Source organism: Mizuhopecten yessoensis, unplaced genomic scaffold (genome assembly GCF_002113885.1).
Source record: "Mizuhopecten yessoensis strain PY_sf001 unplaced genomic scaffold, ASM211388v2 scaffold7493, whole genome shotgun sequence".
Taxonomy (NCBI): Eukaryota; Metazoa; Mollusca; class Bivalvia; order Pectinida; family Pectinidae; genus Mizuhopecten; species Mizuhopecten yessoensis.
Window position 1 is genome coordinate 1,169,771 of NW_018407075.1, and position 16,245 is coordinate 1,186,015.

A 16,245-nucleotide genomic window follows, 5' to 3' on the forward strand; every position below is an offset into this window, starting at 1 on the left:
ACTAAAGTAATACTAATAGCTTGCGGCTTACTCCTTAGCTAAAAAAAGATGAGAACATGACATACCATTTCCTTTGTATTTTTCACTTTCTCTTATTCTCTTCTTTGAAATAATGTATACCACTGAAAGAAGTTAGGCGGTAGAACATTTTGACTTTTAACATAAGCAGATGCTTAAGATTCAAAATTGTGTTGTTTTGGGGTTAAGAATTTTATTTACGCGAATTTATTCCCATAATCCGTTAACAAAATTGCCCAGTTAGACAACCATGATCAAATACTTTTTGCTTTGTAGATCACCAATTTGGAAAAGCTGTGGAGCTACCCGGAAGACTATATAAGTTCACCGGCTACGTTCTGAAGTTCATTGCATGTATATGTATCTATGCCTGTAAGTATATACTGGTTTACAAATCCCTCTAAAAGTAGATTTATAGTACCTTACATGAACATGTGTTAACTGAATTAAACCCGGCCAATAAAACTAAAGTTCAACCTACAATTCAATAAAATACCCAGTGGGTTTCATCTTTTATTTGCTGATAAAAAGGCTAATGAAGACAAGTGGTGGATTGGTCGAGTTGTTAACACTCCGGCCTTCCACGCAGGCGGCCGGGGTTCGATCCTCGAAGTCGTCGCACGCATGGAATATCAGAGAAAGTGTTTTTCTCCTGCCCACACAACTCCAACAACACAGGTGGAGTATAAACTGGTCTGGGATGGATGTTGCGGTATCTGTGATGTAGCATTCAAGTGAGGTGGCACTATAAAAGTTGCCGTTGGAAGCACGGTCACACTACAAACAGAACACAATACATCTCCAGCACACACGCATGCATACACACATAGGGAGATATTAGCCAGGTGGCATAGGACTAGTAGTTAGCGTCTCACAAGGCAACTCCTGCGAATTCCTCAAAAATTGTACATCCTAATTGTATTAATTGTATATCTATATACTGTAAAGCGCTTTAGAGTGGCTTATGCTAGCTAGATAGGGCGCTATATCAAATGTTGTATATTATTATTATTAAAAATAAGTGGGTCTCCTGTCCCAAAGGGCCAAGTGAGCTTATGCTGTGGCACGGTGTACTTCGTCTATCTGTACGACGCCATCTTGCTCAATGGGCCTTGTAAGCTTATGCCGTGGTGAAGTGTCCATTGTCCATCCGTCTGGTGTCAACTTTTTCCTTAAATTACTGCATCCAAATAACAAATAGGCCTAGAGTGACGGTTATATCTAATCGAATTCTTCTGAATAAGAAAAAAGCCCTGGGTGATATTTGGCAAGAAGCATGCTTGGATGAAAGGTAACATTTTTTCTTCAAATTATTGACCTTAATCCACTTTCAATGTCACTATAGGGTCAAATGATTAAACAATCAAAACGTCCAGTATGCTGATATCTGGCATGTGGCATGCTGAGATGAAAGGCTCCAAAGTTGGTTCAAATGATTGAACTCGACCAACTTTCGAGGTCACTTGTATCAAATGTAAATATAATTTTAAACAAGTTCTTCTGAATCTGTTAATGTTATTGCGTTGGCTCTCTTTAAAGGTCACATGGGTTAAAATGTTAGGAAAAACATCTTTAAATAACTTTTTCTGTTACTAGCATGCTGGGATGAAGGGCTAAACAGCTTTTTAAATGAATTACCTAGTTCCACATTCAATTGCACAAGGGGTAATATATGTTAAAATTTCCTTCAACAAGTTCTTCTCAATTATCAAAAGGCACAGGGTTTGACATATGCCAAGTAGAATACATGGATGAAGGGCTACAAAGATTGTTGAAATAAATGACCTGAACCGACTGATGCCCAATATTAAAAAAAAAGACCCCAGGTCAAGATATCAGGTCAGTAGCATGCTGGGATAGAAGGCTACAGGTTTTGTTTAAATGATTGACCTTGAGTCACATTCAAAGTCACAGGGGTCGAAAGTGTAAAAACTTCAAGACAACTTCAACTCAATTATTGAGAAAGCCCAGGGTGATGTGATGCTGTCTTCAAAGTAGAATACTGGGATGAAGGGATAACAAGTTTGATCAGATGTCTATCTTTTAAGGTCACAGTGGTCAAGTGTGTTGTTCTATTTCCAATTTGTGTTGGTGTCTGCTCGATTCACGGCAATATTGAATCCTTAAAAATTGTTTTTTTTCCAGGCTGTCGTTGGTTTAAAGAGAGTTTGTTGGTAAGTTTTGATTAAAGCATAACATCTTCTTATATAATATGTATATGCGTTTTTTTAATTGCAGTGATGTCTAGTTTTTTTTTACTGAAAAACCTCCCCAATTTAATTAGGCAGGACACTACAATGAATTCTTAGTCCTTCATCAAAAGACATAAAGATTGTACTTTATATTCATATCTGTCTATGTAAGCAGTTATTTACTTTTATGGCAAATTTCATTCATCATATAATAATTGTAAAATTTATGACAAAACGAATGTTCTGCATGAATACATTGATTTGAGGTAAATGATATGTATTTTCTTTGCCGTATCAGAAGTGTTGTAGAAGGCCAATTTGTAAAGCTGTAAAAACTGAATGCTTTGCAAGTATTGGATCTTCCGTAACGTTGCGATGTGAAGTTGAATATGCAGAAAATGCAGTGTGGCAATGTCCAAAATCCAAAGTGAAAGGAACTATCATAGGTAAACGCTGCTCCCTGAAGATTGAATGTGTGGATGAAGAATCAAAAGGGGAATACATCTGCAAGGTGGGATGGTGTACCAGTGAAACAATAACATTGCGTAAGCATGAATATATATTTAAGTCTATTTGGGGACTTCTTAATATTTTTAAAAACAATTTAAACGTTTTACATGCAAAAAACAAGTATGTAAATCTAATTTTTGTACTATGTGTGTCAAAATATATACAAAAGGACTATCATTTTTTTAAGAAACAACTCCGAAAATATAAGAAAAATAAATATGAATATGGAAATAAAAGTACATTTTATTCCTTTTGTAAAATCATTCGGAAAGACCATATCGTTTCAATTTCATAAAATCATATTTTTTTTTAACAAATGATTCCCCATGTTATGTTCCGGTATTTGTACTTTTTTATTCATATATTTTTCTATCATCTATTTTGACTGATTCTTTGTTATTGATCTGTTTCTTAATTGTTTAGTCCCACATACAAAGTTTTGGTACTTCTTGTTTTCACTTTCTTTTTATCATTAATATTCAACATTCCGCTGTTATTTTGTTTGATGACTTTCTCGGAAACTACTAGTCGGATTTCAGTTAAAATGTATGTTGGTGAGCACAAGATCCAAGATGACCACTGCAGAGTTTTATTGACAAAGACATTAACGGCTATACCCTTTGTTCTTCGACTGAAAGTTGGTGAAACGATGCTCCCATTATTATCTAAGTAAATAATATATTGACATTTTTCTGAAAAAGTGGACTGGTCTCCAATTGGTTTGTTCTTGTATTTCAAATGAAACACAAATCTATAGGCAAGGCATAAACGTTTAGATATGCCTCTGCAATAAAGGCCTTTTTTAATTCATTATCCGAAATGGCTGCTGGGGCATGTGATTGGTCATAACGTAGTGTTTAATTTCATTTCAAAGCATACGTCAATTACTACACAATAACGTTTCCTTAACAGATGTTCGTCTAGGCCTCGATCGATTCGATCAATTTTGGTATGGCGGTATGTATCTTGGCACTGTGAACTCTACTGAACTCTTCTGTCTCTTCCATTTTCATCGTTTAACACAGCGGGAGGAGTTATCGTTAGTATTGTTTGGTTTAGGTATTCTGAGGCCGGAAGAAATTCAAGCCTTTGAAAACGATATTGTACAATTTGAGCTTCCAACACCAACACAAGGCAAAGAGTATAAATGGACATATCTAAGCGAGATTTCCCCAGAGGTAGACATCACAAACGAAATCAGTGACGAAATCGATAACAGTAAACTCACGATAACACATTGTGGAAAGAAGGTCGAAGGCACGTACATATGCAAAGATAAGGAGACGGACGAACAACTTGCAGCGTACCATCTGAGTAAGTATTTAACTAATAATAAGAGTAGGTCGTTACATTTAATGAATCACAGCCAATGGTAAATGCATCAATTATTTGTTATTTGTTTTTAACTAATTCATTACTGCTTCTATTAACTTGATGAAACTGATATTCATCACAATATGACAGGTAACTATAAATTGATATATAAGACATTGTGAAAAATATCATCTTGTACATTTTGAGCTAAAAGATGGCTCAATGCATATTCTCCTGAGTTCATCCATCTTTTTTCCTTTATATTTTAAGAAACAGGCATGATTTCCATTCTTGAAAAAAGAATACACTGTACGTAGTTGTAATTTCATCCAACAGTTGAATGCCGACTTGAGGTTAAATCATAGTTTACAAGGAGTCCACTGTCTTAGGACTTGTATTGCACTATGCTTAGACTACAGATAAACCAACAGTACATTAGACCCCATATGGTAGTTTTCATCCTTAACAAAACTGGTTTTAGCTCACCTACCAAAAGGACAAGTGAGCTTATGTTGTGGCAAAGTGTCCGTCTGCTGTCCGTGTTCATCAACTTTTCATTTAAATGACTTCATCTAGAGAACGACAAGGCCTAAGGTCGTATTTGGTTGGAAGCTTCCAGGAATAAGACCCAAAAAAGTTTGCAAATAATAATTACCTCGACATATAGATCACAGGGGTCAAATATGTCAAAAACTTACAACAACTTCTGAAGAAGAATGGAATGTCTAGAGCCATGATATTAGGCATGTAGCTTCCTGGGATAGTGTTCAATAACGCTTGCAAATTAAAATGACAGTGACCTGTAGTCACAGTGATCGACTATGTCAATCATTTCAAACAACTTCTTGTGAAGAATGGAAATACCAAGAATCATGATGTTAGGTTGTTAGCGTTCAAAGATAAAGCCAAACAAAGCTTGCAAATAAAATACCCTTGAGCTGTATTCAAAGTCACAGGGACTTAATTACTTCTTTTAAACAAGAGTCCCAAAAGGCCTGCATCGCTCACCTGGTATTGATCCAACCTTAAAAGTGGAAAATAATAAAGCTACAGCCAAAATATCAGTGTTCTGACTCAAAGTCAATCAAAAGAATTGTTAAAAGATGCTTGCATCTTAATGGCCAAATATCATCGCCCGGGACATTTGGTTATTCAGAAGAAGCTGTTTAATAGTGTTTTAAGACAATTGACCCCTGTGACCTTTAATATGGGCAAATTTATTCATTTCAGAAAATTTGGTAGCTCTTCATGCCAGCATGTTTCTGGCCAAAAATCATCACCCTTGACCTTTGGTTATTCATAGGAAGTTGTTTGAAGATTTCAATATGTTTGACCCCTCAGACTTTGAATTTGGATGAAGGTCATTCATTCCAAAAAACTTTAAAGCCCTTCATCCCAGCATGCTTCTGACCAAATGCAATCATCTTGGACATTTTGGTTATTCAGAAGAAGCTGTTTAAATATATTTGACACTTCTGACCTTGACTATGGTCAAAGGTCACTCAACTTGGTTGCCTTTCATGCCAGCATGCTACTGGCCAAATATCATTACCCTGGATATTTTTGGTATTCAGAAGAAGTTGTTTAAAGATTTCACCATATTTGACCCCAGTGACCTTGAATATGGGTGAAGGTCATTTATTTGAACGAAGTTGGTAGCCCTTCATCCAAGTTTGCTTCTGGCCAAACAGCATCACCCTCGGCCTTTTGGTTATTAAGAAGCTGTTTTAAGTTATATCTTGACACCGAACGAGGGACGGACGACTGACGCCTCCCAATGGCATAAGCTCACTTGGCCCTTCGAGGGTATTAAAGTTACTATTGGAAATTATTCTTATTCCATCAAATCCCTCCAATGATACTGAAGAAGAAGGATTTTAAAGATTTAAACCTCAAATTCCCCTATTGCGCCCAGCAACTTTGCACCCAGAGGGGCCACACCTTCTGTTTATAATAAACTTATTACATAAAATCCAACAAATGGTACCGAAGAAAATGATTTTGAAGACTAACACCTCAAATTCCAACTCAGAGGGGCAACACCCAACCTTAAAATTTTAATCTCCTTTGCCAAAGGATATTCCAGGTCAAATTTGGAAAAAATGCCTCAAATAGTACAGAAGAAGAAGAATTTTAAAGATTTAAACCGCAAATTCTCCTTTTGGGCCCTGTCGCTCTGCGTCAAAAGGGGCCAAACCTACCATTTATACACACCCCTATTGGGCCCCACTCCTCTGCCCCAGGAGGGCCATACGATCTGTTTATACAAAATAGAGTAGTCTTGGCCCAAGGATGCTCCAGACCAAATGAGGATAACATCTCTTGACCCTACCGTAGATGAAGGATTTTAAAGGTTTTACCTCTATTTCCTCTATTGGCCCCCACCCCTCTGCCCCAGGGGGCCACACTCACAGTTTACACAAAATTGAGTCCCCTTGGCCCAAGGATGCTCGAGACTAAATAAGGATAACTTCCCTTAATCCCTTAAATAAAAGAAGGATTTTAAAGGGTTTACCTCTATTTCCTCTATTGCACTCCACCCCTCTGCCCCCAGGGGGGGCAACATCCACCGTTTATACAAAATTAAGTCCCCTTGGCCCAAGGATGCTCAATTCCCTACGATCGTAGAAGGATTTCAAAGGTTTTACCTCTATTTCCCCTATTGGGCCCCGCCGCTCTGTCCCGAGAAGGGCCACACCCACCATTTATACGAAATTTTCTCCTTTGGCCCAAGGATGCTCCAGACCAAATGAGGATACCATCTCTTGACCCTACCGTAGATGAAGGATTTTAAAGGTTTTACCTCTATTTCCTCAACGCGCTCCACCAATCTGCCCCCAGGGGGGCCACATCCACCGTTTATAGAAAATGAAGTCCCCTTGGCCCAAGGATGCTCGAGACTAAATAAGGATAACTTCCCTTAATCCCTTAAATAAAAGAAGGATTTTAAAGGGTTTACCTCTATTTCCTCTATTGCGCTCCACCAATCTGCCCCCAGGGGGGCCACATCCACCGTTTATAGAAAATGAAGTCCCCTTGGCCCAAGGATGCTCCAGACTAAATTACGATAAAATGATTTAATCCCTACGATCCAAATTCTCCTTTTGGGCTCTGTCGCTCTGCGTCAAAAGGGGCCAAACCTACCGTTTATACACACCCCTATTGGGCCCCACTCCTTTTGCCCCGAGGAGGGCCACACCCACCATTTATACAAAATTGACTCCCTGGGCCCAAGGATGCTCCAGACTACATAAGGATAAAATCCTTTAATCCCTACGGTCGAAGAAGGGGTTTAAAGGTTTCACCTATATTTCCCCTATTGGGCCCTGCCTTTCTGCCCCAAGGAGGGCCACACCCACCATTTATACAAAATTGAGTCCCCTTGGCCCAAGGATGCTCCAGACTAAATTAGGATAAAATGATTTAATCCCTACGATCGTAAAAGGATTTCAAAGGTTTTACCTCTATTTCCCCACTCCTCTGCCCCCAGGAGGGCCATACGAACTGTTTATACAAAATAGAGTGGTCTTGGTCCAAGGATGCTCCAGACCAAATGAGGATAACATTTCTTGACCCTATCGTAGAAGAAGGATTTTAAAGGTTTAACCTCTATTTCCCCTATTGGGCCCCACCCCTTTTGCCCCGAGGAGGGTCACACCCACCATTTATACAAAATTGAGTCCCCTTGGCCCAAGGATGCTCAAGACTAAATAAGGATAACATCCCTTAATCCCTTAAATAAAAGAAGGATTTTAAAGGTTTTACCTCTATTTCCTCTATTGGGCCCCACCCCTCTGCCCCAGGGGGCCACACTCACAGTTTACACAAAATTGAGTCCCCTTGACCCAAGGATGCTCCAGACTACATTAGGATAAAATCCTTTAATCCCTACGGTCGAAGAAGGGTTTTAAAGGTTCCACCTATATTTCCCCTATTGGGCCCCGCCTCTCTGTCCCGAGAAGGGCCACACCCACCATTTATACAAAATTGTCTCCTTTGGCCCAAGGATGCTCCAGACTAAATTAGGATAAAATCCCTAATTTTTACCGTAGGAGAAGGTTTTTAAAGGTTTTACCTCTATTTCCTCTATTGCGCTCCACCCCTCTGCCCCCAGGGGGGGCCACATCCACCGTTTATACAAAATTAAGTCCCCTTGGCCCAAGGATGCTCCAGACTAAATTAGGATAAAACGATTTAATCCCTACGATCGTAGAAGGATTTTAAACGTTTTACCTCTATTTCCCCTATTGGGCCCCACCCCTTTTGCCCCGAAGAGGGTCACACCCACCATTTTTACAAAATTGAGTCCCCTTGGCCCAAGGATTCTCAAGAGTAAATAAGGATAACATCCCTTAATCCCTTAAATAAAAAAAGGATTTTAAAGGTTTTACCTCTATTTCCTCTATTGGGCCCCACCCCTCTGCCCCAGGGGGCCACACTCACAGCTTACACAAAAATGAGTCCCCTTGGCCCATGGATGCTCCAGACTACATTAGGATAAAATCCTTTAATCCCTACGGTCGAAGAAGGGTTTTAAAGGTTCCACCTATATTTCCCCTATTGGGCCCCGCCTCTCTGCCCCGAGGAGGGCCACACCCACCATTTATACAAAATGGACTCCCTTGGCCCAAGGATGCTTCAGACTAAATTAGGATAAAATCCCTTAATTCTTACCGTAGGAGAAGGTTTTTAAAGGTTTTACCTCTATTTCCTCTATTGCGCTCCACCCCTCTGTCCCCAGGGGGGCTACATCCACCGTTTATACAAAATTAAGTCCCCTTGGCCCAAGGATGCTCAATACAACATAAGGATAAAATGATTTAATCTCTACGATCGAAGAAGGATTTTAAAGGTTTTACCTCTATTTCCCCTATTGGGCCCTGCCTTTCTGCCCCAAGGAGGGCCACACCCACCATTTATACAAAATTGAGTCCCCTTGGCCCAAGGATGCTCCAGACTAAATTAGGATAAAATCCCTTAATCTCTACGATAAAAGAAGGATTTTAAAGGTTTTACCTCCCTTTCCCCTAGTTTATTTCACCATGCTTTACACTACCATGCTACAGCACCGCTAGGTATATGATATTGAGCTAGCCATTTAAATGTCTGACGTCTGTCCACTTTCAAGGTTACAAAAACCAGATTAATAAAAGGTTCGCAATTCAGGCTATTAGGCCACTATTTTATGTTGTATTTTGTTAATGATATGTTAATTTGCTTTTCTTATTTTTACACTTTGTCTTTATTGTAACACTAGTATGATAAGAGTTAATGTTCGCTTTGAGATTATGGTTAAAACACATGTACAATTGAAAGCTAGAGCATTTCTTTTAAAATGTGTTTTCAGAAACAAAGTACAAAGTGAAAGGTAAGCTATTGCTTTAATATTGTTTTTTTAACAATGAAGTAATAAGGATAGTATGATTTCTACACAAGACTAAACTTTTGTGATTTTCAGATGGAATATATCAAATTAAAGTAAACTAAAAGAAAATGAATTGAAAAATGTTTGTCAGAAAAGAAATTGATGGTAGCCTTCATTTCACCATGGTGCGGTTCATATTACCATAATGGTGAAATGAACCATGGTTCATATGCGGTTCATTTCACCATGCTTTACACTACCATGCTACAGCACCGCTAGGTATATGATATTGAGCTAGCCATTTAAATGTCTTTGACATCTGTCCACTTTCAAGGTTACAAAAACCAGATTAATTAAAGGTTCGCAGTTCAGGCTATTGGGCCACTATTTTATGTTGTATTTTGTTAATAATATGTTAATTTGCTTTTCTTGTTTTTACACTTTGTCTTTATTGTAACACTAGTATGATAAAAGTTAATGTTCGCTTTGAGATTATGGTTAAAACACATGTACAATTGAAAGCTAGAGCATTTCTTTCAAAATGTGTTTTCAGAAACAAAGTACAAAGTGAAAGGTAAGCTATTGCTTTAATATTGTTTTTTTAACAAGTAATAGGGATATTATGATTTCAAATAATTTGGCTCTGGAACAAGCAGATGTCTGTTAGATGTGTATTACTAGATCAACAATTTAAGGCAATTAGCCCAGGACACAACATAAAGCAAAAGCATAACACAAAATATGAAACAGTTCTACTTAATTTAACTCTAATTCGTGGAATATGAGAATGGAGCAGTATATATGACTTTTGTAAATATGGCATTTTAGATTAACTACCCCTTTATCAGATAAAATATAATCTCCGCCAAAACGTCCAATATATCTGTGTAGCCCTTATTAAAGAACACCATCACCTACACTAGAATTGATACCATAATGAATCAGTAATTAAACAACAAATGTCCCCTTGGGGAAGATCAACAACATACAACAGATCTGTTTGTTTAAAACACATATTGAAATCATTGAGTACTACTGGCAGGGTGATCAGGTTGTGTTTTGAAAACAAAAGGAGTCAAATTGACATGATGAGTTAGAGACTTTAGCAATGACAGCGTGGTTCCACAGAATGCCAATTTGCTCAAAAATACATTTTAAATAATTTACATTAAGGAAATCGCAAAGAATCAATGGTTTCGAAATGTTAAAGACAAATTACATGTTTTCAACACATGGACATTATTAGAAATAAATCCACCGTTTTACTGAACATCAAATACGACAGACAATCGCCTTTGATGGTGGGCACTACGAACCTTCTAGGATCTTTTGTTTCAATATACATTGCTACGATGGAGTAGATTATGAAACCATATTTTAAGCTTACTCGTCATATGGAGCTTTCTGAAGAGAACTTATTGAACCGAATCAATCGTCACATCTGGAAAAGACATTACCGTACATCACTTATATTTTTGTTTACTTTTTAAATAAAATCCTGTGCCAAAAATTGCTGGGACTAATTTCAATAGAACAGCTGTGTTTCTCTCCATATTTTATACAAATAGATAAAATTACAGTTATTTTTAGATGCATCATTTAAAGTGTTGTTGCTGTCAAAATATATGTATATATTCCACTAAAGTAGCAATGTCACTGTGTGTATGTTAAATTAAGGGATTCCATCTCTCTAAATTGAATAAATCTATTTGTTTTCCAAATGAAATGTTACAACGAATCCCGTGATTGTTTTTCCCCGAATTTTGAATTTATTTATAAATATCGAACATATATATTATACAGTTTGATAATATTCCAGTGTTTATGTACAAGGTGCTTATACATAAAAAAATATTAAGAAAACATTTCAGATTGGTAAAAGGTTTCAGGTCTTTATTTCATTTTTTAGTTGATTTTAGGTTTTTCTCAAAACCTGAAGATGAAGAGTTCAGGAAAAATCTTATTTCTGGCACACAGCAATTACTCCAAGGAAAGTCTACCTATGAAGTGGCAATCAAAACACCCGAGAAGAATATAGAAGACTCCCATCCTTCGCCTGATATGAATTGTGTTGCATACTTCATCAAAGAGAGAAATTCAAGGGAATATGAAGAAATGAGACGGATTTATTACAGTAAGTAAAATATTCAAATAATGAATTACATATTGTGAAGTAAATGATTTGGAATATCAGATATTAGTAAGCATGACTTTTTTGCAAGGTCAACACGATATTTCCTATTTGTTCATGAAGTAAATATACATCAATACAACATGTTATACAGTAACAAATAAAGTTAAGTGAAGTCTTGTTTAATACCGATACGTTACTCAAGGAAACATTTACATTTGAGGATCCCTGTCCCACAGCACTTTGGTTGTTACCTATATACAGTAAACCTTCCCTTAATTTTCGTTTATATATAATTGTAGAACAGACGAGCCAGGACACTTCTGTTGACCATGTTCATCAAGTAGCTCAGTCGGTTAGAGGGAAAGTTTACAAAGTTGGGTTTGGAATCGCGGTCTAGCTCCTTAGAACACCATTGTCGATTCTTAGGGCCCCATATCGGAGATACGGGTGCCCTTTAGTAATCACTCTGTCTGTCTATCTGTCCATTCGTCCACAAATTTTGCTCCTGGCTGTTAGTATTTATTGACCAATTTAGATGAAACTTGGTCAAGATGTTCAGTTTACAAAAATACACATTTAGGTAAAAAGTAAAAGTCAAAGGTCAAGGTCATTACGTCAAAGGTCAATGTCAAATTTTACATCTTTTCACTGATGAACATTTTATTATGACATGATGAAGCAAAGTTGATCAGAATTAATCAAAAAGTCAACTGACCAATGGTCAAGGTCATCGGGTCAGAGGTCAAGGTCACTGGGTCAAAGGTCAAGGTCAAATTTATAGCTTTTCACCAAAAAGCATGTTATGACATTATGAAGCAAAGTTGGTCGGAATTAAACAAAGAGGCACACCGAGGTTAAAAGCCAAGGTCAAAGGTCAAGGTAATTAGGTTCAAAGGTCAAGGTCAAATTTTGCATCTTTTCACTGATGAACAATTTGGTTATGACATTATGAAGACGAGTTGATCAGAATTAAACAAGAAGTCAACTGACCAATGGTCAAGGTCACTGAGTCAAAGGTCAAGGTCACTGAGTCAAAGGTCAAGGTCAAATTTAAACAAAGAAACAAACTGAGGTAAAAGGTCAAGGTCAAAGGTCAAGGTAATTAGGTTCAAAGGTCAAGGTCAAATTTTTGCATACTTTCACTTGTGAACATTTTGTTATGACAGGATAAAGCAAATTGATCCGATTTAAACAAGGAGTCGACTGACCAAAGGTCAAGGTAATCGTATCAGAGGTCAATGTCAATGGGTCAAAGGTCAAGTCAAATTTTGTATCTTTTCCCTGATGAACATTTTATTATGACATTATGAAGCAAAGATGGTCGGAATTTGACAAAAAGTCAACTAACTTAAGGTCAAGGTCACTAGGTTAAAGGTAAAGGTCAAATTTTGTATCTTTCCCTGATGAACATTTTGATATGAGATGATGAAGCAAAGTTGGTCTGAATTTAACTAGAAGTCAACTGACTTAAGGGTGTACGACTCTAAGAAGAAAAATAAATCCTGTATTAAACTCATTTTCTTACGTGGATGTTTGGAAAAAGGAGTTAATGGCATAGTAGAAAATGCAAAAAAGTATATGTCCGTGTGTTCATTTTTGTGCTATGATTGGTCAAAGATACCAATTTAACACAATATGTGATTTTAGGTGATTTGTTTGGTTTTGACCATCAACAGAACAAATTCATACAATTTCTTTCAAGTGTGTTATCAAATATTTATGAATGTTTATTGAATTGATAAAAATATAATTTTCTTTTAAATCATGGATGTAAAATTTCTAAATCTTTTTCTTTTAACTCAAAAAGGCGATTAAGTTAACCCTATCCCCTTTTTTTAATGAAAAAAACCCTAATTTTTTTCACCATTTTTTGCAGATCAAACGCTTGATATAAAAAGTTCTGTTATTAAACTCTTTTACATGTTTAAAGAATCAAAAGAAAATGTGTTTGTCTTTCTAAATCAGCCACGAAAATGGGTGGTCCGCGTGCTCTTTTTTTGTCCAATTATTATTTGTGTTATTTTTCACCATTTTCAGGGTAAAAATCAAAAGTGCTTAAGTTACACTAAATATGTAAAAGAAAATATACCAATAATGTATAATTTTCCACTTAGTTGCATATTCTTTTTATCATATTGAACATTATAAAGTTGTACAACAAAATTGAACCTGCTACAATTAAAAATGGCGACACAATGACAATTTAGGTGTTCAATCTATTGTAAAAAAGGTGAAATTTTGGCCTTTTGTGAAGAGCAAGAAATACATATTAAGACACTTTAAAGAATACGCAACTGACCAAAGAGCAGGGTCACTGGGTGAAAGGTCAAGGTCATTTGGGTCCAAAGGTCAAAGACAAAGTGGATCTCTGACTTTGACCCTAGCTCTTGATGGGGGAGGTATTTAAGGTGAAATAAAACAAATCAATGCTAACAAATGAGTATTGCACCGGTATTTACATGTTAGCCCAGCAAACAAATTATGGAGGTGGAAGGAAACGAGACTAACACCATAGTACATGTAAAATGTATATTTTGCTTCCTTATGATTATTTTTTAAGTCCAAATGTCAAACGTCAACCTCAGCTAAATGCATTTTGTAGCTTAAACAACAGTTTTTATCATAAAGTTGCTTCAAAATAGTCAAAATATCTTTTCATTTCAGCTGACCCGGAAACTGTTTTCTTGCTATTTATCACCTGTGACAGGCGTTTACCAGATCTAGCCTTCAATTGTAAACACATCGCCATTAGATTTAAAGAATATGCTAACAATGTAAGATGTGATTTCTATGATGGTGACCAGGAGGTTGCTTGGGACAACTTGTTAAGGGAATGCCCAGGTATCAAAAAATAGTCTGAAGTTACTTATAATGAAGAAGGAACAGAAGTTTGACAACAATAATCGAATCTGCAGAATTATATCCTGCTCGACGAAGTTGGCAGGGGATTTTCGTTGAGCAAGGAATTTTGAGACGGCCCCCATCCGTCCATTAGTTACAGGTTAGGTAGAATTGTGTTGTCAGTAACTCCGAAACTATTGATGATAGATGTATTGTATTAGCATCAATAATGTATTTGGGGTTGCTCTTCTGAATGCAGGTTGCAGATGCTGTATTTGATCTACATTTTCCCTTTAGAACTTGATTATTTTTATGCATGATTGTGACAAGTTACATGTATTTTAAACTCGGTAATTCCCTGCTTAATGTTAGTATGAATAATTTTTATTTTTATTTTTGATAGCTTATTGTGTTAATAAGTTAACGATGATGAAATCAAGGGAACATGCATTGATGATTGATGATTGAATTTTATGAACAAGCTTTCAAGCTTAACTTTTGGTTCATTTGAAATTACTGCGTTTTTATGCCCCCGCCATAAAATGGAGGGGCATATAGTGTTGCCCATGTACGTCCCCTCCCGTCCCAATTCAATTTAAACACATAACTTCATTCTTTCATGGATTTTGGATTAACTTTAATCAAAGGTCAATTTTGAGTATATTTCGAACATTGTTGTGTTTCACGGTTCCAAGGTCAAGGCCAAGGTCACTGTTGCTATATATAGAAAATCATCAACTGATTCAATTTAAACACTTAGCAACTTCATTCTTTCACGGAATTTGCTCAAACTTTATACAAAGGTCAAATGTGGGTATACCTCTGACATCCTTATGTTTCAGGGTTCCAAGGTCAAGGCCAAGGTCACTGTTGCTAGATATAGAAAATCATCAACTGATCACTTAGCAACTTCATTCTTTCACGGAATTTGGTCAAACTTTATATAAAGATCAAGTATGGGTATACCTCTCACATCCTTGTGTGTCAGGATGGTAATAACATACAGAAAAAAACATGAATATTAAAATCAACTATCAACTTTTAAGTGTAGTATGTTGTGTGTGTGCATGTTTCAGGGTATCAAGATCAAAGTGGTTGTAACTTTTTATAGAACACTAAAACACATATCACATGGCAGCGGGGGCATTTATGTCTTACAGTCAAAGACCACAGCTTTGGAGAAAAGGTCAAAACTGTGAATTGTTTAGAGACAGACAATGGTCAATGCCAGACAAAAGACGATCACAATAGGTCAGGTGAACTAAAAATTCAACTTGAGCGGGTTTATGTAACTAATTTGAATTTATTTGATTTAAGTTTGTACAAATGCATATCTAAGGTATTTTATCTCCTGGACCTCCAGAGTTAGGATGCATAATTTGTTGTAAATTGTTAGTTCATTACTGTATTACAAATGTATTAAATGTTGTGAGTTGATGTTGTTTACATATATACTTTTTATTTTTTTATGTATTCTAGTACATTGTAGTAGAACTAGATGATGTGAATTTATAATGGGAAGGCATGTGTTTAAATCATAAGATTAATTTAATTTTAAGTAGAGTATGTCATTACTTGATTAACACGTGATTAGTTGCATAAGCCTAGAGATGAGGTCATCATACTTATTATTTATAGATATCACGTGACCATTAATGACCAATGGTCAGTTAGTCAGGCGACGCTATAAGCATCAGTTTACACAGAGATTGTGGAGGCTGGCGGTAGTTTTCATCTCAATCTTGACGACCCTCCCTTCAGCCACTTTCATCTCCATGTAGAGGACAATGTGTTTATGTAATTATATGTCAGCTAATATCATACTCTATTGTCATTAATTTTTGTATATCCATGAAATCAAAGACAATTAT

The 16,245-nt window shown here is 36.6% G+C and overlaps 1 protein-coding gene across 7 annotated transcripts in view; it reads left to right on the plus strand.

Moving 5' to 3' along the window:
- The window catches only part of LOC110453747, a 53,540-nt gene extending 38,826 nt beyond the window's left edge, over nucleotides 1–14,714 (plus strand). For 5 of the 7 annotated variants that reach the window (XM_021502868.1, XM_021502873.1, XM_021502867.1 and 2 more), the window contains 8 exons: nucleotides 295–390; nucleotides 2,164–2,192; nucleotides 2,509–2,755; nucleotides 3,780–4,034; nucleotides 9,382–9,402; nucleotides 9,953–9,973; nucleotides 11,309–11,533; nucleotides 14,198–14,714. In XM_021502868.1, coding sequence (XP_021358543.1) covers nucleotides 295–390; nucleotides 2,164–2,192; nucleotides 2,509–2,755; nucleotides 3,780–4,034; nucleotides 9,382–9,402; nucleotides 9,953–9,973; nucleotides 11,309–11,533; nucleotides 14,198–14,388 — 1,085 coding nt within the window. In that variant the 3' untranslated portion in view covers nucleotides 14,389–14,714. Of the gene's footprint in view, nucleotides 1–294; nucleotides 391–2,163; nucleotides 2,193–2,508; nucleotides 2,756–3,779; nucleotides 4,035–9,381; nucleotides 9,403–9,952; nucleotides 9,974–11,308; nucleotides 11,534–14,197 lie in introns of those variants that run through there. The other 2 variants (XM_021502874.1, XM_021502870.1) reach the window with 2 other exon arrangements.
- The last annotated feature ends 1,531 nt before the right edge of the window (nucleotides 14,715–16,245 follow it).